The sequence below is a fragment of the Bos javanicus genome, chromosome 29, assembly GCF_032452875.1.
Source record: "Bos javanicus breed banteng chromosome 29, ARS-OSU_banteng_1.0, whole genome shotgun sequence".
NCBI lineage: Eukaryota > Metazoa > Chordata > Mammalia > Artiodactyla > Bovidae > Bos > Bos javanicus.
In genome coordinates, this window is record NC_083896.1 from 9,399,850 (window position 1) to 9,416,800 (window position 16,951).

The following is a 16,951-nucleotide window of genomic DNA, read 5'->3' on the forward strand; positions in this document are numbered from 1 at the left end:
CACCAGACAGGTGAGATCCTGGTGGTATTTGGTCAATGGGAATCACCAGTATAAGTCAAAGGTCTTCCTCTGAATGAGACACAAAGGCTTTTGTGTCTCATAAAAGTAATAAATCCTATATTCTATACAAAAGTGCCTAACAACATTATCAATACTAACCTGAACAATAATTATGGGAATTTTGTTAAAAATGTATGAATTTGCTGATATAAAAAGTGACAACCAATTTGTTAACTGAAAACTTTGTTTTTGGCTGCACCATGAGGCTTATAAGATCTTAGTTCCCAGACCAGGGATTGAACTCCAGGCCACAGAAGTGAAGGCTCCTAGTACTAACCACTGAACTGCCAGGGAACTCCCCTGAAAAAACAATTTTGAGAAATACTAACTGAAAATAATTTCTCCATATGTAAAAATGTATAATGGATATGTTTTTCCAAAAATCTCTAAATTTTGATATGTTTGATTTTCATTATTCTAGCAAATTCCACTGTAAATATAAATGAAAGATTATAAATGCAATGCATTTGGTACACTATTGTGAATATGCTTTATTTTTTAAGTAAAACATGAATCATAGCCCAAACAAAATGTTTTACCTCTTGAATATTTTAAGCTTAATGGAAAAGAGTCATTAATGATGAACATGTTTTCATTTTTTAATGTTTTTAATTTTTTATAAAGATCTTAATTAAACTTCATAGTTACTAAGCAGTTTTTAAACTTAGGCTTCATTGATCCTTTTGACTTCATGCTTTCAAACAGTCATTATCTTCAAAACATGACAAATTTCAGAATCCATTAAAAATTATTTTATTCAAATTATGTTTTCCAAAAGAGAGGGTTCTGTGCTAGTCGTCTTTGAAAGTTTTCATACCTACAAAAGAAAAAACATCTTTATAAGAAATTTAATTAGAATCTTTCATAACCTGACAAATAACTCATCAAAAAGCATATAACTTTACATGTCACTTCTAAAAAGCCAAGATTAAGAACCTAGAAAGTTAAAAAGTTAATTTGGGAGCTTAATTATGAATGTATAAGAAGACAGCAAGCATAGTGATTTAACTGGCTGTAATCACAAAGCACACATCATAATACATTTTATTATCTTCAGCAAATCTGAGAGCTAGAAGTGACCTAAGAAAAAATGAAATCTAACTCCCCCACCTTCATTTCACAGATAAGTGATTTGCTCAAGGTCACATAGCTACATGATAACAAAGCTCAAATCTAATACATTCCAGACCAGTCCATGCTACACCATGCTACCACTTTTCAACAGTCTCCTTATGTACCTCCCTAACACCGGGATATTCAAAGTGAAAAGAAACATCTATAGAAGAGAAACAGAGAAAAGCTGGAGAAACAGATTTATTAATCATTCATGTACAGGGTACAGTATAAACCACTCTGATGTCTTATATATGTTTATTTTAGATCAAGACTTTCTAAATTTAGGAAAAAAAGTTTTCATTGATATTTCAAGCCTCATATATGGTACTTAAAATTCAAGCATATATATATATATTATATATATATATATAATATATATATTATATATATATATATATAAAAGATATATTATATATATATATATAAAAGATATATTATATATATATAAAAGATACAGACCTTAATTGTGGTCCCTAAAACATAAGCAACTGTATTTCCTTGTCTATAAAAACCCAAGATGGCTACTATATAACAGAATATTATTTGGGGCAGAAATTGTTCCTAATCTGAACTCTAAGTACATACTATTTAATGGCATGCAAATGTTAATGTAGGCTGATATCCACTATAAAAGAAAATATTTAAACATCAAATAAGAAATACATTCACAAGCAAAATATATATATGGTTACTCAAAGCCTTAATATGAGAGCTACTTAATGCCCCATACCATTTCAGAACCACATTTGCTGGAATGAACATTTCAGATGGACTTGGTGTCATCTGGGCCTGAGAGACAGCAAATGATGAAGCAAAATTGTAGAAGTTGTCCAGCATCTTTTGTGTGAACTAAAAATTAATAATAAATAGATTAATGGGTTGTATTAAATACCAAAATATTTTAAAATACTAAACTCTAACTGAAATGTTGTTGAAGTCACTCGGTTTAAGAACTAAGAGTTCTAAGTCTAATGCTGACCACTAAGGGAAGTCATAAAATGACATTAGGGCACAAAAGCGTAACCATCTGCCTTTAGTACTATCTTTATATCTCAAAGAATTTCTATGACTTTCAACTATTTTTAAGTTTCTAACAAATTCATTTTATTTAAAAAAAAAAAAGAAAATTTTTTCCTTCAAAATATCTTCTTTTATCTCCACCTCTGGAGATTCCCTTCTCCTCAAATACCACCCTGGTCAAATCAACCCGTTTCCTCATCCAAAATAGTAACCATATTTAAAAAGTCTTTTTCTTCCCAGAAAAATTTTTTAAAAGTATAAAAAAGGAGCAACTGGTTACTTGCCATCAATCACAAAGACGATACTATTCCACTTCTATCTCCTGGCCTGTTTGCTCTCACTGACCCTCAAATGGGCAAATCCATTACCACCCTCCAGGTCTCCTTGGTAGAAACCAGAAGCACATGGATTTACATTTCTTGAGCATCAAATGGGTTTAAGCACTAAACCCAAAATTAATGAACTACTAACAATAATAATACCTTTTATTCACTCAAAAATAATCTTCCGAACATCACTTTCTCAGAAACACAAAACTAGCCATGAAGATTCTTGCTGTCTCTTTTCTACATGAGAAGAAACATGTTAACACGGTTTTTTATTTAATAATATAGAGATAATTTAACCCAAGAGACTCTGTTAAGGTACTTGAACTAATATGAGACTTCAGTAAGAGCATGGACTAAAAGTTCAGTATCAAGAGAAATAAAACCAACAGCAACCCTCCACACAAGCAACAAAAATTTTTAAATGTAACTTTAAGAAGAGCCAACTCATGACAGAAAGTCTGTAAGAAACCTACAGGAAATGCTAAGACAAGCTGACAGTAAGATATTTGTGGGAAATATTTTAAGAGTGTATCGACAGACAAGAAAGAAAACCAATGAAAGGACTTTTTTTTACCACATTGAGTGGAAAGACATCATGTGTTCATGAATGGGAAAACATAATGTAATAAAGGCACATTAAACCTATAAATCCAACGTCATTTTCAACTACATTCCAACAAGATATTTCATGGCACTTGACAAGCTGATGCTAAAATTATTATGAAAAATACTCAGGCCTGTTTTGATGATTAGGAGGAGGGTCTTGGCCTACCAGATATAACCGGCAAAGGGACAGGCAAATTAACTGGAATAAAATGGAGAGCCCAGAAACAAACATAAGTATATGTGACACATGACATACCACAAAGATGCTATTACTCAATTAAAAAAAAAATGTATGTGGGGACTTCCCTGGAGGTCCAGTGGTGAGGAATCCACCTTGCAATGCAAGAGACACAGGTTCAATCCCTGGCCGGGAAACTAAGATTCCAATGCCAAGCAATTAAGCCCACGAACCACGACTACTGAGCCTGCAAGTCTCAGCAGGAGATCCCACAGGTTGCAAGGAAGATCCCACAGGCCACAACTAAGACCAGACACAGTCAAATTAATTAACTTAAAAATAGGGACTGGGCTTCCCTGGTTCAGTAGTAAAGAGTCCACCTGCCAGTGCAGGAGACACGGGTTCAATCCCTGATCCGGGAAGATGCCGCATGCCGCAGAGCAACTACGTGGCAACTGAACCCACAATCTGCAACTACTGAAACCTGCAAGCCCTAGAGCCTGTGCTCCGCAACGAGAGGCCGCCACAGTAAGAAGCCCACGAGCTGCAACTACAGAAAAGCCTGCTCAGCAACAAAGATCCAGCACAGTCCAAGATGAATAAATACAAAAAAATTTTAAAGATGTATTTGCTTTAAAATAAAGAGTTCCAAGAGGAATGTTTCCAAGACAAATTTTAAATTGCTATAAATATATATAAAGATAAGGGAATTTATACTTGGAAGAGTTTGGGCATAAATTATTAATGGAAACACAGAAATCCATGCAAACGAAAAAATGAGGAATTTATTAACCAAGAAAAATAAAAAGTTTTATAGAACAAGAAATATAACCATAAACTCATAATACATGGCTCAGCTCTGAAAAATATTTACCAGGTCATAATACTGAAAATTTGGAATCCTGAAGATCTATATTGGAAAGGAGGGGAGAAAAGATACCTGTATATGCTGGGGAGCAGAAGATTAAGAGAGCTAAACCATGTTGGGCTTGTGCTTATCCTCAGTCACTCAGTTGTGTCCGACTCTGCGACCCCACGGACTGTAGACAACCAGGCTCCTCTGTCCCTGGGATTCTCCAGGCAGGAATACTGGAATGGGTTGCCATTCCCTTCTCCAGGGGATCTTCCCAATCCAGGGATCAAACCCAGGTCTCCTGCATTGCAGGAGGATTCTTTGCCATCTGAGCTACCAGGGAAGCCCTTAAATCATGTTATGTACCGATAAGGCAATGGAAAATACCTATAACAAATAAATCAATAAAGACTCAACAAGTTTCTTCTGACACATGGACATAAATACAAGAAGAGGGGGAAAAAAGTGGGACATTGAAAGTGACTGCTGCTGAGGAGCAGAATAAGAGCAGAATATTAAGAGGTACAATAGAGAACAGCTGTTTTGCATGTAAAACTGACTTTTTCAATCATGTGCTACTGATAAAAACTAAAATCAAGTAAGAACAACTAAAGGCATAAATTACATACAATTGTACTATACATATTTTGTGAAAAAAAATTTTTTTTAAGTACTGAAATAGGATACATAAAGTTAGAAGAGTAGCTAGTTGGACAGAGAAAAAGAGAAGCAGAGAGCAGTGTATTGTAACACTTTATATAATTTTTTAACTAGTATAAAATATAGCAAAACGTATCAGTTAAATCTAAGTGGAAGACTGTGTGCATGTGTGAGCCATGTGAGCCCTTAGGCGGACTGCGATCCCATGGACTGTAGCCCACCAGGCTCCTCTGTCCATGGGATTTCCCAGGCAAGAATACTGGAGTGGGTGGCCGTTTCCTTCTCCAGGGGATCTTCCCAACCCAGGTAAAGAACCTGGGTCTGCTGCATTGCAGGCAGATTCTTTACCTTTTGAGCCATTAGGGAAGCCCAGGAAGATACATGCTAATGCTATGCTAAGTCACTTCAGTAGTGTCTGACTCTGTGCGACCCCATAGACGGCAGCCCACCAGGCTCCCCGTCCCTGGGATTCCCCAGGCAAGAACACTGGAGTGGGTTGCCATTTCCTTCTCCAATGCATGAAAGTGAAAAGTGAAAGGGAAGTTGCTCAGTCGTGTCCGACTTTTAGCAACCCCATGGATTGCAGCCTAACAGGCTCCTCCGTCCATGGGATTTTCCAAGCAAGAGTACTGGAGTGGGGTGCCATTGCCTTCTCCGAGGAAGATACATGGAAGTCTTCAAATATGCCCCACTATAAAGTGAGCCCTACAAGGTCAGGTACTATTTTATTTTGATACCTGTTTTTATCTATTTGTTCTTTAAAAATGCCTGGCACACAAAATGTACACAATAAATATCTGTGGGATGTAGTTTTCTTTATATTAAAATATTTCATAAAAATACCTATGTTTAATAAAAAGGTCAAATAATTTATTATAGAGTTAAAATGTCTTCCTGCCCCTCTCCAGGGATAACATCACTTTGGCATATATTTTCCAGACATTTTTCACGTACAATCTATATGGAATAACTGCTGAGTATTGCTTCGTAACTTGCTTTTTTTCAGCACAGTTTATTTTTAAATTACTGACAAAAATTTTAAAACCCAGACTCTGTCGTTCTTAATCTGGCCCATTGTCCAGAGAGTGCATGACAAGCTGGCTCTTAAATTCACAGCCACAGTTCTTAAAAGTATGCTGTCCAGCAAGCCCAGAGGTTTCCCTAGTCCATTCATGCTCCTCCTCTCCTAGAGGACTTATTTAACAATCCTTTTGGTTTAGACTGTAGTGGAGTGGGTTTCCATGCCCTCCTCCAGGAGATCTTCCCAACCCAGGGATTGAAGCCAGATCTCTGACATTGCAGGTGGATTTTTCACCATCTGAGCCATCAGGGAAGCCTCTGGTTTACATTTCCAGTATTTCCTTTCCCCTCAATCTTAGCTGATGATCTTGCTTCCTATTTCACTAGAGAAGGAGTCGAGAGAGAACCTGCACAAGTTCTCTTCAGCTCGTTTACTAACCTGCTGCGGCTCTCTTTTCATACTGTAAACATTGCCCGTTATCCTTTCTATTACTTCCTAATACAGTCTACTTCCTACTCAGGGATACCACTTTCACAAGTCTCCCCACTCTCCTGCATCATCAATTTTTCTCTCACAAACGCTTTACTGCTGTCAAACATGATATAGTATCTCCTATTAAAAACAGAAAAAAAAAAAATTTCCTTGTCCCCACAGCCCTCAAGCAACCAGACCACCCATCTGCTGTCCTCTGTAACAACACTCACCAAGAGTCATCTACGGTCACTATCTCCATTTCCTCTTCTCCAAGTCACTCAACCTCACTCCAAACTCCCTTTCCACCTCTGTGAATTCTTGTCAAAGTCTTTAATGACTTCTACCTTGCCAAGTCCAATAGTTAATTCTTAGCCTTCATTTACTTCATCCGTAAGTAGTCAATACCACTGATCACTTCTTCCTTCTTAAAAACCAGTCTTGAAAATTGTATATATCTTATGTTGAATTGGTTCATCGTGTTTTTCAGGTCTACTGTATCCTTCTACTTCTCTGTATATTCATTCTACTAAGTTTTGAGTTTGATATTGAAACCCCAACTAAAAATCTTTTATCAAAAAAAAAAAAAATCTTTTATCTACTTAAAAAAAATAACTGTAATACATAGTAGAAATATATATAACTTTGTTATTTGTATTTTCCAAGTCTTCTGTAAACGTGCTATCATATCTTAATAATTTAAAGAGGTAAAAAAAAAAGTACTTCTCTTCCAAAACACCATTTTGGGGGGATTTCTTCCTACTTTGGGTGTTCCTTTCCTTTTATTCCTCCTGATCTCTTAAGCATCTCAACTTTGAAATGGCCTCAAGCTCTGTCACTGGCCAATTTTTCTGTTTATAGTTATTTCTCAGTGATCACATTTCCTCTACAACTTTAAATACCACCTCTACACTGAGGGCACCCAAATTTTTATCTCATGAACCTGCCACCTCCAGCTATCTATCTAATAGGCATCCCAAACACAGTACAACCAAAACTCAACTCCTGATTCCACTCCCAGCCCATACTTGTTCTTTGCACAACATTCCTGTGTTCCAGCTCCTGGAACCAGCATCCTTAGAGCCATAGTTGATGTCTCTATCTCAGACTTTACATGTGATTTACACTGTGAGACAGCATTGGCTCCATATTCAAATTATCTCAGTAAGAGATATCAACTACTTTTCACCACCTCCATTTGTACTCCCCCATTAAACTCTGAGATTTTCACAAGAGACTTCTAACCGCTCTTTCTCCTTCCATCTTTGCCTCATTACAGTTTCTCTCCAAAGATGCAAAAGTGATCCTTTAAAAACGTTAAGTTAGATCATATTACTCCCCTGCTCAAAACTTTATGTTTTGTCCTCCAAAAAGAACTTAAGCCAAAGTCCCTACAAAAGCCAATGAGATTTCATATATGGAATCTCATTATGGGGGAGCGGTTTCCCCATAATCTCCAACTTCATCTCCCATCTCTCTCCCTTGCTCACTCTACTCCAGCCACAAAGTTTCACTTTATTTTTCAAACATAACAGACTTCTACCACTGGGCCTTCGTATTAGCTGTAACTCTGCCTCAATCATTCTCCCCTTCAGGCCTTTGCCTTATAGATTAAAAGTCAACCCTTATGAAATTATGTGATTTTAAGCAACATGAGGACCAGAATCTTGCTTATTATCAGGTTCAAAACTGTATACCCACAGCCTAGCATATTAATTTTGAGAGGAAACGGGGGGAAAAGTTAATATTTAAACTCATTAAAAAAAATCACTTTGAGCTATTTTATCACTGTAAAAAATAAGTATCATCAAAGCATTTATGAATTTTAAAATACCTATATAGAAAGGAGACAAACTGAAAATATTCATGGAAGCCAGTAATTTATGTCATATGTGTTTACCTTCATTTTTACATGAATTCTACCACAGGCTGTTTTATGAAGTACAGAATGTGATTTTGTAAACTATTTTAGAAAATGAAAGGTGCATTCCATTACCTGAGTGAATGAGTCAACTGAGGACACAGCAGCATTACCCACAGGAGTCTGCTGAGCCAGACTGTCCAACAATTCCACTGAAATCCCAATCTGAGCAACAGATGGAGTTCGGACAATATTCATGGTTCCAAACGGGTGTTGGCTTCCTTCTCCTGAAAGAAATTAACATGTGCCACATGTTTCAAACGTAACTTGTACATATATAAATTCCTTCCTAAAGATGTAAAGAACCGCTGATTTATATGCACTAAGAAGTTCTGTCACCTGAAAGTTTGTCTTTTCTCAGATAAATGTAAAAGGATGCCTGTGTGTGTGTTTGTGAGTGTGTGTGTGTTAGTTGTTCAGTTGTATCCGACTCTTTGTAACCCCATGGATCGTAGACCAACACCAGGCTCCTCTGTCCATGGGATCCTCCAGGCAAGAATACTGGAATGGGTTGCCATGCCCTCCTTCAAGAGATCTTCTCCACCTAAGAATAGAACCTGGGTCTCCTACACTGCAGGCAAATTCTTTACCATTCGAGCCACCAGGGAAGCCCAAAAGGATGCCTAGTTCTTACCATATTAAGAAAACTGAGATTTTCCCCACCAGAAAAATAGCTTTTATTTTTCTAAAAACTTATAAAATTATTACAGCTAGAAATGGAAATTAAGAGAGTAAGACAAAAATAAATGAGAATTAGATAAAAAATTCTCAATGCTGTGACGAAAGGATATCTTAAAAGATTTTTAGAATTAGTTTTAATATTTTGAGTATTATACAAAGAGCTCTCAATTGCCATTATCAACGACATGGCATATTTTACTACATGTCATGACTCTCCCCCACTCAACACCTGAGGATCTATTATCAAATAGGCAATAACAAAATTTACAACTTATTCAGAAAATAATAATTTTCCACTTTACAATATTATCATTTATAAGTGTGTATATATATATAATATATCATAAATACATAAAACAGAGTGTATTTGATATACCTGATCCTCTAAGTGTCAAATAACTTAAACATGAAAAAATATAGGTCAGTTCTATTAGTCCATATAAAACAATCATGAGAGAAGAAAAAAATACAATGAATAGATTAGTGGTTTATCTGCTCTTTTAACAGGACTATAAAATGTCTAAACTAATACTACAGAACGAAAATCTGGGACAACACGCATTCCTAATAACCAGAACACTCACTCAAAGTATCAAATCTCTTCTTAAATTTTCAGGTATGTGAATATAAAAACTTGCAACCATATGTTTCTGTGCTTTAAAAATACATACACACACTTCACTAAATGCGACTGGTTGAAGGTATTTTCAGTATTTTTCTTAATTTCCTCATATTTGTACATTTTCCAGGTTTACTTCTGTTATTTCCATCGATGTAGTCTGAAAACATACTCCGCAATCTTTTAAAATATACTAAGATTTGTTTTGTGGCCTAATGTGTCAAGGAAATGTTCCATGGGCACTTGAGAATGCCTGTTCTGCTGCTATTGAACAGAATGTTCTGCTACATCTAATCAAGTTTATAGTGTTGTTCAAGTCTTCAATTTCTTTGATGATCTGTCTAGCTGTTCTGTCCATATTTAAAGTAAGGTACTGACGTTCTCAATTACTGCTGAACTGATTATTTCTCTTTTCCACTCTGTCAATATCTGATTTATATATTCCGAGGCTCTTTTAGGTGCACACAAGTTTGCAACTGTTACATCTTTTTGAAAGACTGACCCTTTTTGATTTCGGTTTGCATATATATTTTTCCATCCTTTACTTCCAACCCATTTCTCTCTCTGAATCAATAGCTGAATCATGTCTTTTAATCCATTCTGTAAATCTATGCCTTTTAGTTGGAGAGTTGAATTTTGTGTTAATAGATACTTGCCAGTATACCATTTTAACTTATCATAATTTTTATTATATTCTTTAAATGACTGCACTACAATTACAATTAACATCTTAATTTATAACAACTCTAATTTGGATTAATATCAGTTTCAGTATACAAAATTTAAATTTCAGTATACAAAATAGTTTAATTTCAGTATTCAAAAACTTCACTCCTATGTAACTGCTTCTCTTCCTTATGTTGTTTATTGTCACTAATTACATCTTCATACATAGTATGACTATGTTGTGGTGTTGTTAGTTAAGTCATGTCCAACTCTTTTGTGACCCCATGGACTACAGCCCATCAGGCTCCTCCATCCATGAGATTTCCCAGGCAAGAATACTGGAGTGGGTCGTCATTTCCTTCTCCAGGGGATCTTCCCAACCCATGCATTGAATCCGCATTCTCCTGCACTGGCAGGTAGGTTCCTTACCAGAGTTACCAGAGAAGCCCACTGTATCAATAAGCAGACAATGTTTTATGTCACTGTCTTTTATATCAAACAGGAAGAACAGAGATACAAAGTATGTATTAATACTGACTTCTATAATTATCTGTGTAGTTAGTTACCTTTACCTGTGTTTTTACTTAACATGTATCTGATTTATGTCTCAGGTCTCATTTCAGCTTGAAGGACCCCCTTTAGCAATTCCTGTAGGGTTAGTCCTCTAGTCGTGATTCTCTCAATTTGTTTATCTGGGAATATCTTTATTTCGCCTTCATTTCTGATGGCTACAGAATTCTCAATTGACCTTTTTTCAGTACTTGTAATATGTCAGCCTACTCCTCTGGACTCAATGTTTCTGATGAGAAATCAGCTGTAACTTAATAAGGACCTCCGTATATGATGAGTTGCTTCTCTAGTCAGTTTAACATGTCCTAAAGCTAAGCCTACTTGAGTTTGTTGAGCTACTTAAGTGTAGATTAAAGCTTTCCTCAAATCTGTTTTAGGGCAATATTTCTTCAAATATTCTTTCCACCCCTTCTCTCCTCCTCCTCAGGGACTCCCAACACTGACATGCTTGACGGTGTCTCACAGGTCTCTAAAGCTTTGTTCATTTTTCATTCTTCTTTCAGCTCTTCAAAACTGGTATTTTACCTATTTTCAAATTCACTGATTTTGGGGGGCCTACTCAAATCTGCTACTAAAACCCTCTAGTCAATTTTTCATTTCCATTACTGTACTTTTACACTCCATAGTTTATTTTACTTCCTTTAAAATTTTTTTCAATTTTTACTTCTTGATGATATATCATTCTCCTGATTTCCTTTAGCTCTCTGAGCATGTCTGAGAAGTTTCCTTAAAGTCTTTGACTATTACATCCAATGTCTCTATTTCCTAGGTAGTTTCTAGTCATTTCTTCTGTGAAAGGGGCTAGCTTCTTGTATGCTTCATAGCTTTTTGTTGAAAACCAGACATTGAATAATCGACAACTCTAGCAATTAGATGTTTCACTCCTTCTTAAGGTTTATTGCCACTTTGTTGTAGCTGTTTCCTTGTTTAATGATTTTTCTGAACTAATACTATAAAGTCTTTTTTATCACTGTGACTACTAAAGTCCCTTATTAGCTTAATGATCAGCTAGTGAATGGGAAGAGATTGCCTTAGAAGCCTGGAAACCAAATTCTCCCAATGTTTTGCAGGTGGGCTCCACGTGTTGAGACATGGCTTCTAAACTCATGCCTTCAAGGTCGGCCAGCAGTGAGACCTTAGGACCTTCTTAGATCTTTCCCAAGCATGTGCATAGCCCTGGACACCCATGTGGTCATTTAGATTCCTAGGAATTCCCAGGTCAGAGAATTTCAAAGCCCTTGTTTCCTAAGTATCTTATTCACAGCCTTCCCTTCCAAACTTCTTGGTTAGTCTGATGTTTGCCCCAACTGTTGACACTCCCTCAGGCATCAATGACCTGTAAATATTTGTAATATATATGCAAATATTACATTTACCTGTAAACATTTTTGACAAACCCTTACAAGAAATCATTCTAGCAGTGGAAGAGTTCCAAGTTTAACAACATAAAGGCAAACCTTTTGATTCTGCCTTTCAAAGAATCACATAACTAAATAAGTTAATTACAATTAATTGTGAATGACATCCATTCTGCTCCTTCTGGTATCAGTACCAAGAACATGGTCTGTTACTTTCAAGGCTACCACTAAGCAGAGGAAAAAGCGTTGAGATCAGGGTGGATTAAAACACCACAAAGCTTATTGTTCTCACAAAGATTTGGTGTTTTTTCTTAATAAACGTCCCTCTGGTTGTGACAAGCCTTTGGTTAGTTTCAGTTTCCAGGGGCCTGAAAAAGTTGATTCTAAGAGTTTCTTCCAGTTTTTTGTTGTTATTGGTGTTGTTGCTTTTATGGAGGGATAATTTTGGAATCCCCTTCTCCATCATTTTAACTGTTTTAAGATGAGAATCATGCTAAGTCCAGAAAATGCACTGCTATTTGTGTATCAGGCTCAGGAAAATGACTCAATACACTTGCCATAGTTATAATCACCCAGGGAGTGATGTGCCCAAGCAGAAAGCCTTGTCACCTCTAATCTCCATCTCTTATCATATACAAGCTCTTGACAAATGAGTGGGGTCCTAAGTAAAGCTGTCTACGATCCACCGTAAAAACTGGGGCCAAGGAAATATTCTGACTTTTTCATTTTAAAGCTCTCTGGAACCAAGACAATGTAAGGGGGGGAAAATAAAACTCCAAGTCTTCAATAATCTTTAATCAATATTTTCAAAGAAATCTACTGTGCAATTAAGCCATTCCTTTAGTCAATTTTATTCTCAAAATGGGTTTGACACAGTAGTTGATACCCTCCAAGTACAAAAGTTCTTGTTTGCAAACCATAAAGTAAAATACTGGGAAGAACATTGGAACATAAAATACAAACTAATAGTGAGCGCTTAATTCTGTGTATGAATTCATGATAGCCAAAGTCAAAAGAAAAAAATGATCAGTGACACTGAGTCTTATGATAAAAAATTAAAAAGCAAAAACAGCAGGGAAAGTAAAACATCTGGTCTTCAAAAAAAAATACATTGCATAAAGTCCTCAGTAACATTCCAACAGTAAAAGCAGCAACACATCTTTTAAGGCTGTTTCTCAAAGTATTCTCCTCACTAACCTAACAAGGCATAACTCAAGAGGAGAAATCATATAGGAAACCAGTGTTTTACTGTTAGTATACAAGGAAAAGCAGTCATCATCATTTACCATCTGGATCTAATTGACTCTTTTTAAAAATATATACATTTTAAGTCATTTCACAAAAAATGTTTGGAAGAATAGAGAGTAAAAAACAACTTTATTGGAATTTTCAATGAGTAACAAAGCACAGCAAACTCAAATACACACTCCAGATTTCCCACATGTGCCTGGTATTTAAGTTACAATAAAACAAAATGAGCCACATTCTTTGAATACAACTGTTCATCAAGTGTCACTAATAAATGTGGAATATGTCCATTTATAAACCTGACTCCTGACTTTAAACACACCTCTGTTAGGTTCAAGCTTATCATTACTTCTAGTAGTTGTACTGTCAAAGTGCAATACTTGAAATTTTTAATGGCTCATAATTTGTTGAAGAACAGCCACCTTCTCTGATTTTTAATTTTCAAATCACTGTCATTTTTAGATTTATGAACATTTAGAATAATCCAATTAACTTTTCATTTCTACATTTATTATCTTCTCATCATCTTTGCATTGCGTTGGCAAAAAAATTCCTTTAGGTTTTTAAGTAAACATAGAAGATATATTTTTCATTTTCACCAAGAGCTTTATTGAACCATGTATTCACTGTTTTGTCCCAGTACCTTCCACCATTTTTCAGGCAACTTCATGTTCCATCTTCCTGAAATTTTTTATCTTTTTGAGCAAGGAACTATTCCAGATGCCTTTTACAGTCTTTCGGGGGGGGACTGAAATTTTTTCCATTAAGAGAATTTTGTAAAGACAGAAATAAATGGAAATCTGAAGGAACAATGTCTGTGAACACGGTGGATAAACCAGAACTTCCCAGCCAAGCTGTAACAGTTTTTGCCTGGTCAACAAAAAAATACGAGGTCTTATTATCCTGATGGAAGATTATGCATCCTCTGTTGACAGATTCCATACACTTTCCATCCAGTGTTGTTTTCAGTTGTTCTAACTGGGAGCAGTACTCATTGGAATTAATCGTTTGGTTTTCCTGAAGAAGCTCGTAATAGAGGACTCCCTTCCAATCCCACTATATATACATCACCTCCTTTGGATGGAGGTAGGCCTTTGATGTGCTTGGTGGTGGTTCATTTCACTTGCCCCACAATCTCTTCTGTTCCACATTATTATACAGTATCCACTTTTCATCGCTTGGCACAATTTGTTTAAGAACAGAACATCTTCATATGTCTCAGTAGAGAACCACATGCAAAAATGAAGTCAAGAAGGATTTTCTCATTTAACTTGTGTGGAACTCAAACATCAAAGTGATTAACATAACCAAAGCAGGTGCAATGTCCACTTACAAACTGTATTCAGTCAAATTTGGAGCACAAATGTAAGAGATGAAAGAATACCAGCACCTATCCTTCAAACCACACATCCAAGATTTTGTCACAAAATACTACCTGATTAATTTCTCCTTGCTGAATGACTGAATGAGTAAGAATATCATATTTTCTTTTGGTCCTTGGAAATATACTGTTCAATCATCAATTTTTTAGTTAAGAAAATTCACTGAGATCATCATTCATTTAAGATTCAGTCCTGAGATTTTACTTATATGATCAACCACACCACCATCATAAGAGTCTAGAATGCTGCTATTTGCCTCTTTGTATTTATTGTCTGATTCATGCAATAAATGTAAAATTTGTTCCTTTTCAATTTTCTCTTTGCCATTAAAAACATAAAAAATTATTAATTCCTAATTCTGCCCAATAAAAGCAAAAAGCAGACAATGAAGACGGTGTCTCCAGTCTCCCTTTATACTTCACGGAAGATGATGTAATTCTCTGGGCAATACGGTATGGAGACTGACTGAGGGGCACTGCACTAGCACACTAAGGCCCACATGCAAACCCAGCCCATCAGCTAATGTGAGCTCCTGACCCAAGGAGTGTTTACATGTTTAAAAGGCTGTTTAAAGAATATGTCACAGTGACCATTTGTAGTGTACAAAGCCTAGAATATATACTATCTTAAGCTTTACAAAAATGTCTGCCAAACTCAGCTTCAAGTAATTCCATCATTCCTCCTTTTTCTTATCATTTCAGCCTTTTTCCCCCATAGTTGAGAATAACTAATGAATAATGAATTCCTTGGATGAAATAGCAAAATGTTTCAAAATATAGACAAAATAAGATCAGTAATATCTCCAAATGCGTATTAGATTTATAAAATGATCCAATGGACCCATATGGTAACTGTAAGATAGAATGAACTTAAAAAACAGATTAAGTAAAATAAATGCTTTCTCTGTTCTTTGAAAGACCCCCACAAAAAAAAAAAAAAAAACTCATGAAATATCCATTTAAGAGTTACAAGTGTCCCCTAAAAGAAACTAAAAGTCCAGTAGTTGCAGTATTTTTGGTGTGCAAAGAGATGAGGACTGAAGAAAACTGTTATGGCAGAAACAAGCAATTTCCTATGAAGTGACATTTGAAATCTGACATACGCTAAAGCTACAGAAAAACATTCTAATTATGCTTGTTGAAAATCCTCTTAGTATTAAATATAAATATTTAGAAATCACAAATATATATTCCTAAAACTTCTGCTTCATTTCTATGGATAGTCTGACAAGTCTGAAATACCATTTTTCCTGAATGCATATTTTAAGAGCTATGTGACTTCCAAAGGTTTATCAACAATAAATCTCTTAAACCAGATAAAAATGTTAATTTACCTGACATTGAAGTATGTCTAGAATTTGGATGTCTGAAATGTATTTAAACAATCACTATTTACCAAGTCCATCTCTGTGCTCTACACACTCTAAAGAACATACGGTAAAAGATCCCCTACTCTCAAGGCACTTTCATTCTCATAAAGCAGTCACAATTACTTAACCTTTCTCAACAGGTTTCATTATCTGGGTGACTTTTAAGATACCTCCTAGAGCTGTCTTTCTATAGTATAATAAAAACATAAAAATCAGGACAGGCACTATTATGCATTATCTCTGATGTTCCCCAAAACACATGCACTGTAGGTGTTATTATCCCCATTTGACCTGAATTCTCCTCTAAGGTTAAGGAACCTGGTCAAGACTACCCAGCTAGTAATGCACTGGGATTCAAAGAGGTCTAGTAAGCTCCAAGGCTGAAGCTTATGAACTCTATACTGATTTTTACTCATTACTTACTTTCCAATAAGCATTCAAGATAGCAAGTCAAGATGTAAAAGGTTCCCATTCTGGCTCTAGTTCTACTACATATGAATAGACTGATCCTAGTGGTATCTTGAGGTGGGGGCGGGGTTGTCCTTTCTAATCCCCTTAACAAGCTCAATCCAATTTTAAAATGAAAACTAGAATCAGTTTAAACGTTTCTTCTTGGCAACTGAGCTAGATGCAAGAAGCCAAAGCGGTAACAAAATACAGCAGCAAGCCCCAAAAGAGAACTATAAAGAAAGTCAAATGATTTATAACAAACTCTAATTTTAACATTCCTTGAAAATTCTTTGGTGCTAAGCCTTTTTTCATGGATATTCTTAGGTGCTAAGCCTAAAGACAAAGGCTGAGCATGGTGTAGAAGTGTGACAAT

At 35.8% G+C, this 16,951-nt stretch overlaps 1 protein-coding gene across 1 annotated transcript in view; it reads right to left on the minus strand.

Moving 5' to 3' along the window:
- Window positions 1-638: 638 nt before the first annotated feature.
- Window positions 639-16,951, minus strand: part of HIKESHI (heat shock protein nuclear import factor hikeshi) — a 37,818-nt gene continuing 21,505 nt past the window's right edge. Inside the window, exons 3-5 of the mRNA XM_061406033.1 lie at window positions 8,311-8,462; window positions 1,907-2,025; window positions 639-877 (exon numbers count right to left, since the gene is read on the minus strand). Of these exons, the coding sequence (XP_061262017.1) occupies window positions 823-877; window positions 1,907-2,025; window positions 8,311-8,462 (326 nt within the window). The 3' untranslated portion in view covers window positions 639-822. The remainder of the gene's footprint in view (window positions 878-1,906; window positions 2,026-8,310; window positions 8,463-16,951) is intronic.